Source organism: Halichoerus grypus, chromosome 6 (assembly GCF_964656455.1).
Source record: "Halichoerus grypus chromosome 6, mHalGry1.hap1.1, whole genome shotgun sequence".
Classification (NCBI taxonomy): Eukaryota; Metazoa; Chordata; class Mammalia; order Carnivora; family Phocidae; genus Halichoerus; species Halichoerus grypus.
The window spans coordinates 30738034-30759762 of NC_135717.1; the positions used below are offsets into that span (position 1 = coordinate 30738034).

Sequence of the window (21729 nt, forward strand, 5' to 3'; positions counted from 1 at the left end):
CCTCCACGTGCCACCTGCCGAAAACACGCAGGATGGGAACAGAGAGAAAATGCACTTCTTGTTGCTGGCTCTGGATTATTTGTTCATAAAATGACCTTGATTTTTTTAATTGGATTTTAATTTGGTACTACAAAGAAGTACTCCCAAGGAAGCCCCCCTTATTAAATACATACACATATTTGCCTATGTATGCATATACGCAGTCCAAGTCTGAGGCTTCTCAAAGTTTCTCTCCTGAGACCGCTTCTCTGGCAAGATGACTCTAGCAACCGCTCTCCTGGAAAATATCTTTAGAGGCTTTTACTGTATTAAAGCGAAACACAAATGTGTGATGTATAATGAGCCCAATTTCACTCTTCTTGCTTAATACATTAAGTACCAGGACTATTTACACAGTAGCTGGCAGAGTGTCAAGTGAGAAACAAGCGTGAGTTTATGGCTTCATTCAGCTGGAGCTTCTTTTTTCTCCCAAATTTGCAGTCTTCTGGATCCTCTTCCACATGACAGAACTTCGGGCAGAAACCCCCGAGATCTTGCATCTCCCCACAGAGATCTGTCGTCACGTGTCCCTTGGTGCACAACCACCTCCCAGACCTGGGGGTGGCTTCACGCGGCTTCCAGACCCAGGTGCAGGGGCGCGGCGGCGTTAGCAGGCGTCTCACTCAGTTCCTGAAGGGAGCTACAGGACCTTGGGCAGGATGCTTGCAGCCTCTGCGCCCGGCTTCCCCACCTCGAAGATATTTTGTATGGGACGTGGCAAGAATCCCACGGTGTAAGACTGAATACCAAGCCCCCGCCGTGCACTTGCGCGGCCCGCGATGGTTGGTATTACTGTCCGGGGAGGTGCAGGCTGGGAGGGCTGTGGACGGGCCCCTGTGTCAGGCTCGTCCAATGCACCCTCGGTGCCGACAACCTGCTTCTGTCGGCCAGTTCTGCCTCAGTACCAGCTGGTGTGCCCCTTTCACTAACACGTCCACAGCCCTTACCCTGCGGTAAGGTTACCATAAGGACCGCAAGTCCTTATGACCACACCAGAGGGAAGTGGGACGTAGGGGAGAAACTGAGGCAGAAAGAGTTCAAGGAACGTGCCCAAGGCCATACAGTGAGTGAAGCAGTAGGAACCTTTTTCTTTCTGGGTTTGATTCTCAGAGTTGGCAAAGTCCTGTTGAATGAATAAACGAATAAATGGGCAAATGAACGAGGGGCTAGCCCTCCATACGTTTAGGTTTACGAGCGAAGGTTATGTAAGCCTCTGGATCGACCATGAGGGCAGCAGTTCCTAGCTGTACAAGTGGCCCCTAAGTCAGTCAGGGTGGGCTGTGGGTGAGGGCGGCGGATCAGGAGAGGGAGAGGCAGATTTCTACACCACCGAGGTCGAGGGACTGACTTAAGGGAGTCAGTGTCCACCACAGGACAAGGGTTAAGTCATCTACACTCATCCGCCCTCCACGGTACTCCACGGCAGATCCCTGGAGACTGCCTGGGCCCATGTGTCACCTTGATGGTGCCGAGCGAGGTGGCCTTGTCACCTCCCTGTGCCTCCCTCTTCCCGTTTGTAAAGTAACACTCATCGTTCTTATACCCCAGACAAGGAAAGAGAGGTGTGAGGTGGGCAGAAACATGCCCCCCCACCCACCAATTTCCACACCCTAATCCCTGTGAATGTGCTCAGGGCAAAGGAGACTCTGCAGAGGTGATTCAGTTAAGGGTCCTCCGATGGGGAGATGACCCTGGGTTACCCAGGCATGCCCAATCTAATCCCACTCCTTCCAACGAGATCCGGCACATTCAGGGTGGTGTGGCCAGACTAATCCCACTCCTTCAAAGGGGAGAACCTTTCCCCACCACACAAGGATGGTCACAGAGTTGCAGCACTGAAGAGAGGAGGAGCCAGGAGATGTGGGAAGCCTCTAGAAGCTGGAAAAAGAAAAGGGATTCTCCCCGAGAGCCTCGAGAAAGAAACGCAGCCCTTGCTAACACCTTGCCTTCAAGCCAGTGATACCCGTGTCGACTTCTGGCCTCCTCGACTGTATGTAATATAATAGATGTGTACTGCTTAGAGCTGCTAGGTTTGCAGTAATTTCTTGCTAACACAGGGTACAGAGAAGGAAAGGCTAGCCCCTGACTCTGCTTTCCCACATGGAAGATTTATCGCCAGGATCCTGCTGTCCTGTTGAGCACTTCACCCCCCTGCAGAAGGCAGCCCTGCTCCCTGCCCCCTCTGGAGCGCACTAGGGACCCTCCCTCCCCTTGATCACAGGACTCTTCCATGAGAACCCATTTACTGGTCTTTGTCCCCACAAGGCCATGAACTTTGTGAAGACAGAGACCTTACTTTAGACCATCTTAGTCCCCTGACACCTAACATGACACCCCTACATTCCAGAAGTATTTCTAACTGGAAAAAACTCAGCAGCTTCGATGTTCCCACCACTGCAGGTACCTACTGCTGGGGGCCTGCTGCCCCCAGGGCTGCATTTAAGTCTTCCTCTCGAGCTGCCAAGGTGCTTTCCGTGGCTTGGTGAGCACCGGCTGGTTCCTCCAGCACACACTGGTGTATGTGTTTTTAATGAGGATTTTAATGCATAATTTCTCCAACAAGTTGAATTATCTGCAGCTCCAGGGAAAGCGATTTGCCTTGCCTTAATGCCAAATGAACTTTCAGACACTGACTCCATTATCCTAAGAAGAAATGACAGCCTCTCAAATCTATTTCTCACTGAGCAATCATGCAGACTTGGAGGAGCATCATCAAAAACGAGTCTTTTTCCCAATCCCTCATGCTGGCAAAGTCCATTTGGATGGGGAGCTTGCCAGGCAACTCCCCCAGATTGTCAGAGAGCCACCTTCCTGGTCGGCAAAGGCTTGCCGGCCTCTGGCCCATTCTGCAAAAAACACATTCACTCCAAGTGGAGTGAGAGCGACCCCTCAAGTCACCCTCAAAATTATTCCACCCACTTTGGGAATTCAGATTTTTTGAATTTGCACCGAGACCCAGTGACATGAAGAAGAAAATAGCAGGAAAATTTTCCCATTTAATGCCTGTTCACTTATTCCTTAATTCAGGCCACGAGTCTCTCTGGGCCTCCGGGTGCTATTCTAGGAGCTGCAGAGAGAGCAGTGAACAGACCAAGGCCCTGCTGTCCTGAGCTTCCATTCCAGGGCAGAGACAACACTATTCAAGGTCACAAGCCAATCACTTGGATGGATGGTCCGTGCCAGGAGACAATTAAAGCAGACTAATGGGTCATGGGTGGGAGGGTGACTGAAGGGGCAGCACTAATGAGGGCAGTCTGGAAACACTGCCCCGAGGGGTGGAATTCGAGCTGAGATCTACTGAACCGCAGGGGCCATCCATGCAGAGATTGGCTGGGGGGGGGGGCAGTTCTGGCAGAGGGAAGAGCAGGTGCAAAGGCCACAAGGTGAGAACAGCATGGAAGTCTTAGGAGGTCAGTGTGACTGGGTGTAGAGGAGGATAGGGCAGGAGATAAAGAAGGGGAGGAAGTGGGGGACAGATGGGGGGACATCTCAAAGGTCATGAAGAGTTCTGAATTTACCTGCCATGGCTGCCACTGGGAGGTTTTAATCAACAACAACACCATCTGATCTACGTCATACAAACCTCACTGCGGCTGCAGCATGGGGACTGGAGGGTAGGCAGGCAAGAGTGGAAAAAGGTGCAGATGCCCACACCAGGAAGGACCAGGCTTGGGTTGGGATGGAGGGGAGCTCCTGAACTATGACTCTATGGAAGGAGACCCACAGGACCTGGCATACCAGTCTTGAACTGGTGAGACTGTGCTCGCCTATCAACCCCACCTTACATCCCCAGAAATGTGGCTCAAGACAAGTGCCACCCCTGTGGGGGTCATGAGAGCTGATCGTAAAAATTCTAGTTCTGGCATTACGCCCCCTGGCATTATGCATGGCTGAGTCACTGGCTTTGGTCAATGAAATATGAGTGGAATGAACATGTATCACCTTTGCGCAGAAGCTTTAAGAGCCAGTTTCTGATTTGCCCCTGTCCTTAGCCTCCTGGTGTTATGATGAGCAGAGCTCCCAGCCAACCCACAATGGACATGAAACATGAGCCAAAAATACACTTTGGTTGGCTTAAGCTGCCAAGATCATGGAGTTGTTACTCCACCCTAATGAAGACTATCTTGAAACAAGCCCCACGCCTGTGATATTTTGAATTTAATGAGTAACTTTAATATATAACTACTGTGGCTTGCTTGACTCAGCTACAAAGGAATAAACTTCATCAAGTGGTGGACTGATATTCAGGAAATTACCTCAACATGATTTAGGCTCGATCTGGTACCTGAAGGCAGGGTAGCTCCAGTGAGCGCTCTGGGTATTTATAGTTAAACACATGCATGACATACTAAGGCAAAAGAAATTCTTCGCTAAAGACAAATCCTGCATCCACAAACTATAAAACGTGCTATTTTATCAATCAAAAGAAGTTCAAACTTGGGGGAACCTGGGTGGTTCAGGTGGCTCAGTGTCCGACTCTTGGTTTTGGCTCAGGTCATGGTCGTGGGATTGAGCCCCACATCGGGCTCCATGCGCAGCAAGGCGTCTGCTCGAGAATCTCTCGCTCTGCCCCTCCCTATCACTCATACACTTGCTCGCTCACTCTCTTCTCTCTCTTTTTCTCTCTAAAATAAATAAATAATTTTTTTAAAAAGTTAAAACTTGGATTAAGCTGCCATTTTAATTCTACAATTGGGAGATCACTAACCATGGAGACAGTGTTAGGAAAACACCTAGAAATTCAGGCTAGAAATATACTCATATGGCAATTTCAAAAAAACTAGACTCTGGTTAATATTTTCTTAAATACTATCCAGCTCTGTGGAGTGTGGATTGAATCACTTAATGGGTGCAAGGCTTACAGTAGCAAGGTCCACGTAACTCAATCCACACAGAGAAGTCATGTCTGTGTACCTTAATGGTACAAGTGGCAAGTGAGACGTTCTTGAAGTGACCCAATCAAGGAAAAGATGCTGACATGGTTGACTCTTCTGGGCCGATTTAGAATAAAAACTCACTAGAGAACTTGTCCTCGGGGTATCAAGGCAGGTACCTTGAGCCCATAGGCTTGGCTGGAGCCAGTGCGGGCTTTGTCTCTTAACAGACTTCATCAGTAGCTTTGCTGGATGTTGCAGTCCTGCAGGCTGACTCAAACTGCCCTTGAAAACCAGATAAACCCTCAGATCTGTCCTGGGTGGCAGCCAAAGGGAAGTGGGTATGTCTCAGCTAGCCAAACGTGCAGGGAGAGAGGGCATCAAAGTATAGTCATGGCTAACCAGCCAATTCGAAGGCAAAAGGCCACACAGGCTAGACAAGAGGCCCCATGACTGCTCATGAGCTGTCAGGTTCCTGAGCAACAGAGGAAACTATCAGGTCCACCCCTGACCATGGGGAGCAAGACTGACAATCTAGTAAAGGACCAGCAGGCGGGGGCATGTGTACAAGCCGGCCATCACTGGGCCACACCCAGCAAGTCGGTGCCTTTAATGCCCAAGCTCCTTTATTCACAAACGGTGTTGCACTGGGTATGGGGGTGGGGGCGGGGGCGGGGGGGATAGTACCCTACTGACACAGATTTCATGGGGCAAAAGCCCACTGCTGCTGAGAGTCAGTCCCAGGACTGACAAGGATGGGAGAACGTGAAGCAGGGCTGGGTACGGCCCACCTCAGAGGGGAATGTCAGTGCAGTCCCTGCTCCTGGGTGGTGGTGGTGGTGGGTAGGTTTGTCTTAAGTAAGTTTGCAGTAACTCCAAGGCTTGCCTCGAGATCCAAGGTGGGGAGGGAGTCGCTTTGGTCTGCAGAGAAAGCATGTGGCAATGTGTGGCCCCCAAAGATGCCTAATGCCAGAACCTGACAGTATCTCACCTTACTTGGCCAAAGGGACTCTGCGGATTTGATAAGGATCCTGAGCTAGAAGATTCTTGGGGCTTATTGGGTGGGCCCACCGTCACTGCCAGGGTCCTTAGAAGAGGGAGAGGAGTCACAAAAGGAGAGGGGACTCTGTGACAGAAGGCGAGGTCAGAGTCCTGTGGTTGCTGGCTTTGAAGACACAGGAGGCCACAAGCTAAGGAATGCGGGCAGCCTCCAGAAGCTAGAAAAGGAAAGGATTCCCCTCTGGAGCCTCCAAAAAGAACAAGCCCCTTCCCAACAACTTGAATTTAGCCCAGGGAGACGGATTCTGGACTTTCAACCGCCGCAACTGATAAGATAATAAATTTGTGTTTTTAGACCACGCAGTGGGTGCCACCTTGGTATGGCAGCCGCTAGAAACAAAAACACAACACAAGACGTCTCACCATCGGAATATCCCCAGCTCCCCCTTGTACTAATTTCCCTTAGTGAGATACAGACAGGCCGCGTTCCCCAGAGAAGGTGTCATGGAAAGTCTGCCTCGGTGTAATGCTTTCTGCAAATGAGACTATCTTATAATGATAATACGTTGGTTAGGCAGGGTTTTGTTTTATGACATTTTAAGATGTTCTGGATGGGTCCCAAGATTTGTATGAGCTTGCAAGTCATTAGATTAAATCAGTATATAATTTTTCCCCTCTTTTCATAAGAATTATTGTCCTTCTTGCTGTGAACAAGTGTAGAACTTCTCAGTCTTCCGTTTTTACGGGCTGAACTCCACTTATCTTCAGAAAAAAAGGGAATGACACATTTATTCTAGGCCTCAGATAAACCTGCTTTATAACAGTTTTAATTAAGATCTAACAGACCCTGACGTGATCAGGTTTCTAATCTGGTTTAAGCACAGAAATACTCGGACATGTGAACAGAACAGTCAGTAAGAGTTTTCCCCGTGGAACTCCCAAGTGTTGGCAGTGGATACGGCCACACTTGCTCTGGTTTTCTGCGAGAAAGATCCAAGGAGACCCTAGCCAGGTGCCTCTGTCTCGAGAGAAACTAGGAAATGCATCACATAGGGAAGCTGCCACACGGCTCTGTCAATGTGAGAGCACCACGGTCCTCATGCTTGCTCGTGCATCAGCACCACACAGATCAAAACCCAGATTTCTGGGCCGCCAGCCCCAGAGCTTGTATTTCAGTAGGCCAGGGACGGGGCCTGGAAGTCAGTATTTGTAATGACGCTGCTACTGCTGGTCAGGGGCCACACTCTGAGAACCACGGTCCCTAACAACAAGGCCCAGCTTCTCTCTCACCTGTCCTCAGCAGGGTCACGACCTCACCTCCTCTGGCCGAACTGCCCTTGCCAAGCCAGTTAATATACTGCAATTGTGCACCTGTCACCGTCTCCTACCGGACTCGAAGCCAGGGGTTCTCCAGCTGGGCTGCATGCTGGAACCGCCTGGAGACATCTGAAAGCCCTCAGGGCCCCTGCCTTACCCCAGACCTTAAATCCTAATGGGAGTGGGGGCCTACAGGTCTCAGAAGCTTTGAAAGCTCCCCATGTGATTCCAAGCGCAGCCAAGAGGGAGAACAGCTGCTCTAAGCTAATGTGAGGGATGACAAAATGATGCCACCGGGCTGAAGCAGACAATGCAAGGCCCCATGCCAGGCCCAGGCCTGTCTTCCTGGGCCCTGGGCTCCAGCCCCTTGTACCGCCTTCTGTAATGGTGCTCAGTAGACACCTGCTGGAGGAACGAGCCCTCATCAACCAGCAGCCTCGTGGAGGGCTAGCACCTCCCTTCTCCAGGGTGCCTGGATGAATACCTGGAAACAAATCAGGTCATTATCAATTCTCAACCTTCCTAAGGGAAGTAACCCTATACCAGAAGGAAGCTCCTCTGAGAAAGCTTTACTGGGAAATAACCCCACATCCATGAGTCCAAGTAAGTATCATAACTATGGATAAAAACCGGAAAACATCGTTTTGGCCCAGAACAGGGGTCAGCAAACTGTGACGCATCAGCCAAACCGAGCTGCCACCTATTCTTACAGATAAAGTTTTATTGACACACAGCCACGTCCATCTGTGCCCACACCAGCTGTGGCTGCTTTCACACTACAAGGGCACAACTGAGTACTTTCAGCCAAGGTGCTGTGGTCCACAAAGCCAAAAATTACTCCTCTCTGGCCCTTTAACAGGACGTGCTTGCCGACCCCTGCCCTAGAGAATTAAGAGGACGCCCACAAACAAAACATAACACGCTTGTCTTTAAGTGATGGAATTATGACTGTTTTCTCTGTCCCTGTTTTCTCTTGCATTCACCAACTTCTGAGTCACAGGCTACAGAAGCATGTGTGTGCAAATCAGGCACTGGTGCGTGAGCTGCCGGTCTCCCGCGGTGACAGTACCTTGTTTCCAATGGCCTTTTTGGGTGGGAAGTTGTAGCCCCTCACTTGAGGGTACTTGCTCTGTAACTTGTGGTGCAAACTCCTGAACTCTGTGTAGCGCCGATAGACATTCCACTCATCGTCTTTTATCCGGATGTAGACCTGGCAAGAAAGGGAAAGAGGAAGAAAATGTAAATCTCCCTTAAAGCTCTCGTTACAGGGGCACCTGGGGGGCTCAGTCGGTTGGGCGTCCAACTCTTGATTTCGGCTCAGGTCCTGATCTCGGGGTGGTGGGATCAAGCCCCACGCTGGGCTCTGCACTCAGCACGGAGTCTGCTTGGGATTCTGTCTCATTCTCCCTCTGCCCCCACCTCTCTAACATAAATAAATAAATCTTAAAAAAAAAAAAAAAAGCTCTCATTACAAAGGGGTGGGATTTTGGTCATGCTCTACTCATAAAAGAGCAGGGAGCCACATCCATCTTCCAAGCCACCAGATGCCCAGAGCCTAGTAGGGAAGGGCTTCAGTGGTACTCAGTCAACAAAGAGGTTGAAAGAATAAATCAGGCAGGTTACGGGAACAACACACTGTGTATCACTTCCCAGTATCTGCAGAGATAAACAGTCCAGCTGATCTCAGAGACAGTGCTCATACTTTTGTCACGTGCGTATTATAGCGGTGAGAGACTGCTGGTGAGAGTCTGCCTCCTCTCAGGCTATGCATTTCCTCATCTGTAAGATGCAGCTGATTAACAGCACCTCCTTCCAAGGAACACTGGGACATACAAGCAGCGCAGCTAGGCCTGGGATCACGCAGACCACCACACAGAGGAGGAGGAACTCAGTCTGGAGAGGGAGGAAGGGGCCAGGGTTGACATCAACCCAAACTGGATGGAAGGTCACGTCCAGATGGGATAAGCACCACTGGAGCATAAAACTTCCTTAGTTTCAATCAAGATGGGACTCTCGAGAGACCATTCTGGGGGTACACATTGTTAAGGGCTGTTTCTTCAGCTTTTCACAGGCCCTAACACCTTCCAGGGACACACAGCAATTACATCTCAAGGGAAAACAGAAGTGGGAGAGAGATCAATGCATTTTAAAAAAATATACAAGAATATCCCAGAGAGTAAAGTTCCCAATGATATATAGCTATTGTAATCTGTAATCAGTAAATGCCAAAACACATCTTAAAAACCTCTAATATAATAAAAAGAGGCATCTGTGATGTGAGTGATAATTCTGCATCTACATGAAAACCACCCAGTATTCCCAAATGCAGACATCACATATCTGAACTTTGGCAAGACAACCGTCACGGTCTCCTGTAATACTCTTGTCAACAAGATGAAGGACGGATGATTTAAACCAAAGAACTCCAATTAATGGACGGAAAGTTTCCAGGGGAATGAGATAGAGAAACAGAGGCATGTCAAGTTAGTTAGAAGCCTCCAAGCTGAGAGAGACAACACATATACTGGATGACAGATATCAAGTGATCTCAACTGGCCTGAGGGATGAATCTAATCCAACGTTGATGAAATTCAAAAAGATCAGTGTCAGGTTTTACAATAAAATCTGAAAAACCAACCCCATAAGTAAAAGATGGGGAAATACGGCACAGGGGTAGCCTGTGGGACAAAGACTTCCAGACTTTAGTAAATCTGAGCTAAGGAAATAACGTGGGAGAGCACCAAAAAAGCCTATGTCATCTTTAGACCTTGTTAAAAGGTATAGGATAACTTCTGGGATAAATGAGCTGAAAATCTTGCTCTATTCTACAATGACCATACCAACTTAGTTAGGTTTTGGTTGCCACCTACTAAAAGATGAATGGAAATACGTTCAGAAAGACCCAGATCACGTGCTCCTCAAAGGGCTGTCGGCAGGCCAGCAGCATCGGCATCCCGTGGGAAGATGTCAGGAAGGCTGCATCTCAGGCTCCACCCCAGATGCACTGCTCAGAACAAGAACCCAAGTGGTTCACACACTGTAAGGCCGAGCAGAGGGTCTGCAGCCAAATTACAAGGAAGACAGTGAAGGGTAACAATCTGAGCCTCAAGGTGGAGGGGGCAAAGATCTCAGAGGAAAGACCAAGTTGACGTTTTCTGGATGACCCCAGGAAGCAGACTTCCAGCAGATACAAAGTAGAGGAAGGCAGATTTCCAAAGGGAAAAAAAGCTGCCAAGAAAAAAAGGTTTAGCTCAAAAGGCTTCTTGGCACGGGGTGTCCAAGCAGTGGTATGATGACGGATGGGACTGTTAGCCCAATTATAAGACTTTAGAAGCATCTGGAAGGACCTGGCTAGTTGTGGAGAAAAGGGACTTCAGACTTTCAGTCTCTATAAACTGAGACACAATGGATCAGTTAGCAAATAAACCCAATGGACGGAGCTCAGGGGACTTTAATGCAGCACATTTGGGGCATTCTTTGGGTCCTCTTGGGTCACAGCAAGTGCTAGTTGCCCAGCCAGTCTCCATTTTCCCCCAGTACTTCTGGGGAGAGCAGTGTGTTCAGGAACAAAACAACAACAAAAACCCAAAACAAAAACTTAACTACATTTTCCTGCCTACCTCAAGGTAAGAGCAGGTAATGAGATGTAAGCAAAAATCACTGGGACTTCTAAGGAAGCCCTTAGGAGAGATCTGACTTAGCTAATAGTGCCTTTTTACCCTTCTTCCTTTCTTCTTTCTTTCCCACAAATGTGATGATGACTGGAGCTCCAACAGACATTTTGTATTCATGAGATCATCTCAATTATGGAAAAAGACAGAAGGGCCTGTGGGTCTCTGATATCATTATAGAGCCACCACAACAATTACTAGACTATCTACTCAAAAAATTTTTTCTAAAAAAATTCATCTTGAATTTAGAGGTCTTTGTCCCGGTGGCTGAATGCAGCTCCAACCTGCCACATCCTGAAGGGACTCTATCTGCCTGTAGTATATTGTTATACAAATCCGGTATCCCCTGGAGAATGGCAAGTTCAACTGCTTGTCTGATCATCATGCACAAGGTTAATTATCTAGATCAGTAGAGGTAAACTCCGGCCCATGAGCCAAATCCAGCCACATCCATTTATTTACCTATTGTTTATAGCTGCTTCTGAAATATAACGACAGAAGTGAGTGGTTCCAACAAAGACCATATGGCCTGCAAAGCTGAAAATATTTATTTTCTGGCCCTTTACAAAAAAACATGTTGCCAACCCCCGATCTAGATACACAGTACTCATTTCTGTTAGTTTCCCATGGACACATCCAAGATCTGGTGTGGAAAGGGGCAGTGCTTTCCAAATACTATCAGCCGCTGGCTGGGATGCATTAACCCTCTGGGACCCAGGAATCCGTCGTGCTCCAAAGCTTCCATAGCGATTCTGATGAGTGGACGTTAGGGACTGAAGGTCTATGTCCCCCTAGAATTCGTACCTTGAAATCCTAACGCCGGACGTGACTGTGTGAGGAGGTGGGCCTTTGGAAGGTCATGAGGTCATGAGGGTGGGGCCCTCATGAATGGGATTAGTGTCCTTGTAAGAGAGACCCCACAGAGCTCCCTCGCCCCCTCTACCACGTGAGGACACAGTGTAAAGATGCTGTGTTTGAATCAGAGAGCGGGCCCTCATCAGACACCAAACCTGCTGATGCTTGATCTTGGACTCCCCAGCCTCCAAACTAGGAGCAATAAAGTGTTTAAGCCCCTCAGGCTACCGTGGTTTGTGAGAGCAGACTGAATGGACTGAGATAGCGGGCCTCTTGGGGAACCCCTGAGGTAAAGCACAGACTTAGCACAGCCTCCTCTCTGACTATGGGTCTCCTCCCCTATAATATGGAACTGACTGACAGCGGTGCTGGGAACACTCGGACACACGAGCAGCGCAGCTAGGCCTGGGATCACGCAGACCCCCACACAGAGGACGTGGAAATCAATCCGGGGAAGGAGGGAGGGGCCGGGGTTGACATCAACCCAACTGGATGGAAGGTCACGTCCAGATGGGGTAGGCACAAGTGGAGCATAAAACTTCCTTAGTTTCATCAAGATGGGACTCTCGAGAGACCATTCTGGGGGTACACGTTGTGAGGGCTGTTTCTTCAGCTTTTTACAGGCCCTAACACCTTCCAGAAACACACAGCAACTACACTGGAAGGGAAAACAGTAGATTAATGCATTTTTAAAAACTGCATGAGTTAAGAAGAGCCTGGAGGGTAAAATCTCCGATGACAAGCAGCGAGTGTAACCTGCAAGTAGCAAATGTCAATGCACGTCTTAAAAACCTCTAACATAACGGTAAAAACAGGCATCTCTAACGTGACTGGTAAATTATGACTCTCGGTTCTTCATAATACATTCAAGAGCCTATGGCTTCCTTCCATGAAAGTGATGAGTCCCTGTTTCTCCGATGGCCCCTTCTTGCTCTTCCATGTGGGCACCTCCTCTTTTGCCCATGCCAGGGATGGAGGTTCTCACTCCCTACGCTCCTCTCCCCTACACGAACATCTGACTCCAACTTCCTTCTTAGGTCAAACCTGTATCTCTAGTTTGGACCTCTGATAGGGGCTCCAGATCCAGACTCGATAAAGCTCATCATGTCTACATCTGAACCCACGACCTCCACTGCAACTCCACTCCTCCCTCTTCTTGGGACCTTACTCTCAGGGAATGAACCAGAGTTGAGCCAGAGACCTGGGGATCACCTTTGACCAGTCCTGTTCTTTCACCCACATGTCCAAGTACTGAACAACAGGGCCTAACAACCCACCCCTCTGCCTGGGCCACTGCAACAGGCCTCTAGTTGCTCTTCTCAAAGCACCCATTCTCCATTTCTGCTGTTGTCTGGACGCTGGTCAAATCCGAACCTCCTCGGTTGGCAGTCGAAGTTATGACGCTCTATGAGAAATTCAGCAAGAGTGGAGTGGCCCACTGCCAGACCCAAGGGAGTAAAAAATTTTTTCAGAACTCCAATAAAATATAATTCTCTTCAACGCTCCTGCTTGCCATTCACAAAGCACCTACTGTGTGTTGGGTCCTGTGCCAGGCACTGCACACACCTCCTCCTCCATCCCCATCTCAATCTGCAAGGCAGATGGGGAGCCTGCTCCTTCTACAGTTGCTGACATGGGCTCAGAGAGGGTAGGTCACTTGCCTGGGAGAACTCGGGTCTGCCTGATGCCAAGGCCTGGCACTTTCCACTACAGCACAGTGCCGTAGTCCTCAAGGCTCCCCAGGGTCCCAGGAATCCCAAGCCAGCCATGCTGGCAGCTGGGAATAGCACCTGGCAAGGAAGGTCCCTACTCGATAGCTCTGTGTCCCATATGCCCCTTTCCTAGGCAGATCAGATGTCCTTGGAACAGTCCCTTTGGTACCACACGCCCCAATTGTGCCTTCACATGTCTCCTCCTAATGCCATCAAACCTAATGCCATCAAAACTGCCAAACTACCTCAACGGTCCATCCTCAACAGCAATGCTTTTAGCACCCACAATTGGAAAACTTTCTCTGAAAATTTAGTTGTCCCTGAATTACACTTAACCCAATTGTGCATTTATTTCACTGAAGAATTAAAAGTGCTTACGTCCAAAACTCTTCGGATTTTAGTTTTTATTTTAAGGGCTCCCCCCTCCAAATTAAGTTTGATAGGCCTCCATTCCTTCTGCTTGAGCCATAAAGATAATTCCTTAGAGGAATAACAAGAATTGACCTCTTCCAGCAAAAGCACGTTCCCTTCTAAAACAAGCAATAAAAAAGCCACTTCAGGTGTAATCTCCTCGACTCAGCAAAAGAAAAATAAAATAGGAGGGTAATATTTGCGATCAGGAATCAGGGCAAACCCTCTCTTCTATGTTTTAACAGGAAGTTTGAATCTGGAGGTTTCTTTCCTATTGGGAAGAATTACCCTCGCAATGCCTGTAATAACATGGGGTAAGGAGGGGGTGGGACTTTAGGCCCTCAATGAACTGAATCCACAACCAACACTTGTGTAGACAGGGCCTCCAGAAACACTTCCATTTAGAAGATTAGCAACATCTGCTGGAGCATTCCTACCTGCCCCCGCATGCCCCTCTTACTAGTCAATGCCACCGGCCTCCTTTGCTGAGCACTCTCTGCACACCGCCCCCCGCCCCGGTTTCTTCACCTGTTTTTGAACTTCATCTAATACGTAGCGTGCTCCTTTGTGTCTGGTTTCTTTCACTCCAAACGGTGTCTGTGTGGATCTCCATGCTACAGGGCACAGCACCCATGTGTCGTTCACCATCATGTAGTGCGTCCCACTGTAGGAACACACACCCCAGTCTGTCTACCTGTTCTGCTGGGGTGGGCATTCGGCTTGTTTCCAGTTGGGGCTGTTATGGGTAAGGCCGCTACGGGCATTCACGCGCTTGGCTTCTGCACTCATGTCTTTTGGGATCACAGATCTCAATGGGAAAGGTAAAATGATAAAGCTACGAGGAGAGAACATACGAGAGTAACTTCATGACCTTACACGCCGGCAAGTATTCTTACACAGAACCCAGAAAAAGGCACAAAGCACCTTCTGGCTGCTGGAAATGCCCTGTAACTCCGGGCAGTACTCACACGGATATATACAGAAGTAAAGATCCACTGAACGATAAACATGGGATTTATGCACCTGATATTTATATTAAACCTAGAATTCAAAGCAAAAGCCCTCCCACCCAAAGCCATGCCTTCACTATTCTCAGGAGATTGAGCTTTTACCCAAATTTACGTTCTCAGGAGGTCTTAACAAGACTGTAGTGGGTGAGCATCCATGAGGACCTGACACGTAATCAGAGGTCAGTGTTGAGGGGAGGAGTCCAGAGACTAGACTCTGGCCTTAGGCAGATGTGGGTTCGAATTCCAGCTCCATCTCTTGCTAGCCAAGTGGTCCTGGGTAAGTTAACTCACCTCTTCAAGCCTCGATTAAATATGGAGAGTCATGTACACACACACACACACACACACACACGTATGTATATACAGATACACACACATACATATAAAGGAGGACTAGGGGAGAGGCGGAATGAAGATTTAAAAACTGCTTTTCAGTGGCCTGAGGTTCCAGATCTACTTCAAGGCTCTGCCAAGCACAGGCACATGCTGACCTCAGGGACACCCGAGGCCGCCTCTGCAGAAGCAGAAGGACACAGCAGAAGGCCCGGGGCTGTGCAGGGAGACGGGCCTGTGTTCCAATTCCAGCCCTTCCCCTGGCTAGCTGTGCCCCTGCGGGCGGTACTCCACCTCAGGACTCAGCTTCTCCATCTGTGTAATGGGGGCAACAGTGTTTTGCAGTGTGGCTGTGAGACGCTGGGCCTGGCAGGCACTGCTCACATCGTGACACTGTCACCTTCGTCGCTGTCTGCCTTTGTGTACATGAACTTCCCTATTACAGAATTAGGGGTAATTATAGGATGTGCAATCACAAAATTACAGCAGGTAATTACCATGCCTAATTAATTGTCAAATGCTAGGCAGGCGAGGAAACGCAAACATAATGCAGAGCCTGTGGGTTGGGCAGTTAAGCCTCTCCTTTGCTTCCAAAAAACCGTCAACAGAAGCAGCAGTTCAGTGTGCGACCTTCCTGGGCGGGTCTTCAAGTCCTGCAGCACAGCCGGGGAAGCGACCTTGGGGCGGCTGATGCAGGAGGACCTCGGTACGCCGTCTCGGCAGGCTGCGGGCTGGCCTGCTGTTTACACGGCCCTTGTCACACCAGCACCAAGGGTCATGGACCAGAGTGCTATCTTAGGAGGAGGACCTCACAGGGGTCCTTCATGGTTACCGCGAGGATCAGACCCACACAGAAACTGCTGATGGGAGTGCAGCAAGAGCTCGGGGATGATGGCTCATTTATTTACACACAGCTGGTTTTGGAAACAAAACGCCAGGCTGCCCTGCTCTCTTCAGCATCAGCCCAATGCGTGCCTCTCCATTTCAAACTTCAGGCCCCTTTTTAATGGTCCAAACTCCCACACCAAGGCACTGAACGCTTCTTTATGTGTGATATTCAATGGGGTTAACTTCCTTGGACTTATAGGAAATGTAACATTTAGTGCCACGGATTTTACCTACAATTTTCACCAAAGCCCTGCAATTTTAGGCCCTAAAACAGAGACTCGGAACAACCAAGAGATGTGCCTAATGTGACCCGAGGAGGGGGAGGTGGGAGTCGAACAAGTCCTTGAGCTGATGCTACACCCAAGAGCCACGTCGTCTGTAACTGAGAGGAAGAACGTGCTATCAACTCTGAATTGCAATGCCCTTCTGCACATGCTTAAATGCAAAGACAGTCAGAGGATATTAGGATAACAAAGCTTCTTTTAAAAATGGTTTTAGGTCCCTAATTCATTTCGCTTCCTTAATATCCAAGGAATGAAATGATTTGTGTTTTGGTTGGCGGCCTGTGTTAATGTGTCCTAACAAAACTTCCCTTTTAATGAAATGGCTTCATGTGTTATTAACTATAAGTGTCCTCATTGCTAGAACCAAATGCCTGAATTACCATATGACCACGCTGATGGAGTGATATTACGGCAGCCAGATGCCAAGAATAAAATAAATAACTTGGCTGGAGAAAAACGACATTTTAGTGCCCGGGGTTATGTAAACTCGGCAGGCCAGTGAAGCAGGAATGGCAGTCTATGCTAAGAATTGCTGGCACAAGCCCCCACATACCTTTCCAAGAAGGAAAGCGAATGGGCACCTTCCAAGTGAACCGGACCCAGCCCAGTCTCTGCGCTACCCGGAACGCGACACCACGATCACGGACACCGGCCGAGCAGCAGACGGCTTCTTCAGGGAGAGGATTGTGGCGCACAGACCTTGCTCACTATGCTCCAGCTCAAGTTCTGCTGTCTCTGACACTGCAAAGCAGTCTCGACAGTTCCACAAGTGGAAGGGCTAGCAGTACCCAGAGATCAGCCTTCCTACCGGATTGCACCCGCGTGTTTTCTGCGGTGATGGGAACTGGACCCAGGGTTCAGGGCATCCACTCTCCCTTCGAGACCCTGCCTCCCCCCCTCAAGACCTAGGGTCACTAGTGAAAAAGGTGAGGACTCTGGTCCCCTTGACTGAGTTCCTGACCCTGCCAACTCACAACTTTGTCTCGAAAATAAAGCCTGGCACGAGATAAAATCATGGGCGGGACCACTTCAGATGAGGGCCAGATGCAGGACGGGCTCTCTCGGAGGACTCAGGGGCCCGGTCTCCACATCATGCCACCCCTGCTAAGGTAACGGACCTTCCAATCCCCTCAGAGCCCACCGAGGACCCTCCCCACCCCGCTCAGCAAGATGGCCCCTGCAGCTCCCTGCAGTTCCAACCACTGCTAAACCCAGCCTCTGCCAGAGAGTTAAGGAGACCCGTGTGAAGCTGCCCATGCTCTAGGGTTCATGGTTGCGGGCCTTGGGCGCCACATGGAAGCCTCCCATGGTGGGGCGGTAAGCGAGTCCTTTCAAGGAAGTCGGGCACCAGAAGCGAGGCAGGGAGACAGGCTTCAGAAAACCCTGAAGGTGGGCCTGGACTTGAGGAGAGCTCCATCTAGGAGCCGTGACTGAGAGTTCCCCTCGCGTCATATTTCTCGGCCATGATCCCTACACGGTTGGCACGCTTTTACTAAAAGTTCTAGCCTGGTGTTGGTTGTGCTGAAGGAACATAAGGAACAGCCCCAGCTGTCATATTTGGGTTTGAAGAGCAGGGAAGAGAAAGCACTGTACTCCCTCCCCTACCCCAAGCCGGAGCGGCAGTGATCCTTGGTGGGCAGCTGGGCACAGGAGCCTGGCCGCCTAAGGAAGGTCCTCTTTAGCACGGGCAGCGACATCAGGGACCACGGAGAAAATCACAAGGGGCAAGGCCCCGAGGGCACATGAGACAGTCCCTGGAAAACTCAGAAATAGCTGGAGCCATTTTGATGGGAGCTAATTTCCGGCAATCAAGCCACTGGGGGCTCCAATGATCATATTCAGGGAATTTTAAAAGGAAGTATGACTTCATCCGCTGGTCACATGTTGCAGTCTAGATATTTGAGTCATGCACATTGTACCCCCTTAGCCCTGTGCTCTGGGAGATACAGTCTCCTGCTGAAAGCTGGTTACTCTGTAGCAAAGTCTTCTGCTTCTTTCTTCCCAGATACTAATACTAGCCAAGTGTTCCTGGGGTAGGGGAAAGGGGGAAGCAGAAGCTGGATATCTGTTTATTCTGAAATAAGTTAATTTAGGGTCTACTTACGATGTACTGAAAAGTAAGATTCCAATCACATGTATGAATGTGTGCAATTATATCCCTGAAAATAAGACCAGAAGGATTCTAATCAAAACATTTGCAGTGGTTATTTCTTCACATTGATGGATTTTTATTATCTGTATGGTTTAATGTTTTCTGAGTTTTCCAAATTTCTTTCCTCTACTGAATACTGACTTTGGTAATAGAAAAATTAAGACATTTTTCAAGTAAGCGGGACTTCTGGTGGACACTGAAGACAGTGCAGAGCTGACCCTCCTTTTCTCCAAATACAATCGGACACAGTTTTAAATACAGACACAATCTGAAATGCATGGCCACCTCCGGAAACAAAAGGACTATCTCTGTCCTTTAGGAAGAAAGAGGTAACCTCCCCAGGGAACAGGGAACGGGCTGGGGAAGGAGGGGCCAGGAGCTGGGCCACAGAGCTGGCCCCGGGTGGGGAGGGGAGGGCTCACTGAAGACTGGGGAGCAGGCAGCTCTCCCTGGGGCAGGAGACCCAGCAGTGTGAAGCCAGAGCTGGGCCCAGGAGGCTTGCCTATTGATCTCCATACTGGCTGAATTCAATACAGGCCAATTTAAAGTAAAACCCTTTTGGAAGATCTGAGGCTCTAAACTTGTTTTGGCCCACAACAGGGGGTGATACTGCTGTGATAGATTGGAAGTTTTTTGTTTTTTGTTTGTTTGTTTGTTTTTACTCTGTATGCTCAGAACTAAAGCCTTGCAGAAAGCTGTCGGTGGGGGAAATAAGTTAAAACCAGAGTTGGTCTGTTTGTCCTGATGAGGGGAAGGGCTGTGATGAGAAGAGGCTCTCTGACTGTATGCCTCTACTCCAGTGGGCACCCAACCTGCCTCTCGCTCTCAGGAATAAAAACAGCAAAACCCCCTCAGACACTGTCCTTCCGTGCTGAGCAGGGCATTCATAGCACATCCGGCTCGGGGCACTCCTGTGGGCCACCCCGTGCTTGCTGAGCACCTACCACGCCCAGGCCCTGTGCCGGCTGCAAGCACAGACACAGAGGTGGGCCAATGGTTGGAGCGATGATTCTAATGCACGGTCTGGGGACAAGGACTGCCTAGATTCAAATACTGACTTCACCTTCTCCATTTACTATGTGGCCGTAAGTAATTTAGTAAGCCTCTCTGTGTGCCCTAATTTCTTAATGTAAAGTGAAGACAATTCTAGCACTTTCCTTCTAGAATTGTGTCTAAGATCAGCCACTCTGCTCGGCATGTAAATACTTAACAGAAGTTAGCTGTTATCAGCAAAAGCTAGGTGCCTGCTCTTAAGAAGGTCACATGTTTGTGAGGCAGACAGAAAAACAGAAACTGCAGTCTGGGGGAGTAAGTTATGACAAAGGGAAGCAAAGGAGACCAGGAGGCAAGAAGGGGCATATAATTCAGTGTGGAAGGCATCAAGGAAGGCTTCCTGGAGGGGGTGATAATGTCTAAGCAAAGCCTTGAAAGAGGAGGAAGAGCGGCCGAGGAAGAGGGAGGTGGGAGGGGCTATCTAGGCCAAAGCTACAAGAGGAGTTTTCTGCTTTGCTTGATTACACCAGGCCCTTCCCACATCAAATATTCTTGAGGAGATGAGTAAGAAAGAAATCGTTATAAGAGAATGTGGCGTCTGGACAAGCAGTGCACTCAACTCTGCAGGCAGCAAAGAAATGGCTACCCCCCGATGGTCTCAGGGCTTCTGAATGAAGAGCTTCAGCTCTGCTGGGACCACTGCATCTGGCCTCCAAGATGTGGGCTGTGTGACCAAGTGTCTTGCAGGCAAGCAGCTCTTGTATAAACGAATGGGGTAGGGAGGCCATCCATCAGCAAGGAAATGATTCAGCAAGGAAAGCATGTCACTTTCTAACGTGATTAAGAATGACCCTCCTTCTCCCACTGCTGCTAATTGTCCTTTAAGGAACTGATAGCTTCCTTCGGTATATACTCATACCAGACTTGGCTCTGTCTCATCGTGCTTCTGCTCTGGCACCTCCATCTCCCCCGAGACCAGGAGCTGGGCGCCTCTCTCCTGCAGAGAAACCCTGTGAGCTGGTCTAACGGTGTCCCTGGCCCTTGTCTTCCTAGTCATGGACTCTTCATGGCCAGGAAGAGAAACCGATTCATGATGCCTTCCAGGAAATGTGCACTTACTGGAAGGACACAAGGGCATCTCAGAGCGCCAAGGGCTGGCAGTGCTGCTGGGCCTCTGCGGGGCTGGACCAGGAGCCACAAAGCCATGCAGAAGGGGGCAGGTGGCTGCAGAGCCCACGCTTGCCCGCTCTGTGTGTGCGCCCACTCAATTCTGCTCAGTCTCTCCACAGCTTGCTTTCTCGACTTCTGAGCTCACGGTCCAAATAGGACACCTCTCAAACCCAGCCCCACAGACATTCAGAGCAGCCCAGTCAAGCCTGCCCAATCCTGAAGGTTCCAGGAGAGCGTGCCTGGGGTGAACATGGCTGTTCCTCACTGCCTACATCAACAGCTCAGTTCTCCTCCAGGGACCCATTCCCTACCCGACCTCAGTCTCTGTGCTTCCCATGAATCCCACGCCAGCTCTCAGCCTACAGGCAGGCACAAGAGGAAGGTGTGACCAGTCAAAGCCCACCTGCACCACAGTACAGGCATTTCGCCCACGCCAGGCCAATCTGGAGTGTGTGTGTGACTGGGAAAGAGCTGAGAGGGTTTTTTTAGTTATTCTTGGCCTGTAAGAATATGAGCTCAGAGCTGCTGATGACCACAAGAAGGGGAACCTACCAGAGAATAAAGCCATTACAGAGGGAAGGAGAACTGCGGGTAGTGGTGGGCGGGGGGGAGGCACACAGCCCCTGGATCAAGCCATACCTAAACCCTTCAGCTCAGAAGCCCATCAACTAACTGTTGTATTTAAGCCGCTTTAAGATGAAGTTTTTGCCATTACACGCAAAAGAATTCAAACCAAAAGAGAATGTGATTAGGCCACTATCCAGATAGTTTTCCCCTAGCTGGGTGTCCACTGTGGACCAGTGAGTGTATGTTGGGGCAATTCTCAGAGACGAAGGTTGGTAAAGCACTCTAAAGGACACTTCCTCCTTTTGCCCCAAAGTATTCCTCTTTCTGAGTTTAATGGGCCCTTTAACTCATTTGCACAACAATGCAAAGCTTTTCCTGTACCCTCCCCAGTGATCCTGGGACAACCTTGCAGCCAACACCAGGAGTACAAATACTTGCCTCCTCACTCAAGAAA

The 21729-nt window shown here is 49.4% G+C and overlaps 1 protein-coding gene across 1 annotated transcript in view; it reads right to left on the reverse strand.

Moving 5' to 3' along the window:
- SNX29 (sorting nexin 29) overlaps positions 1 to 21729 on the reverse strand; it is a 505967-nt gene that overhangs the window by 86605 nt on the left and 397633 nt on the right. Inside the window, exon 19 of the mRNA XM_078074795.1 lies at positions 8299 to 8439. Coding sequence (XP_077930921.1) covers positions 8299 to 8439 — 141 coding nt within the window. The remainder of the gene's footprint in view (positions 1 to 8298; positions 8440 to 21729) is intronic.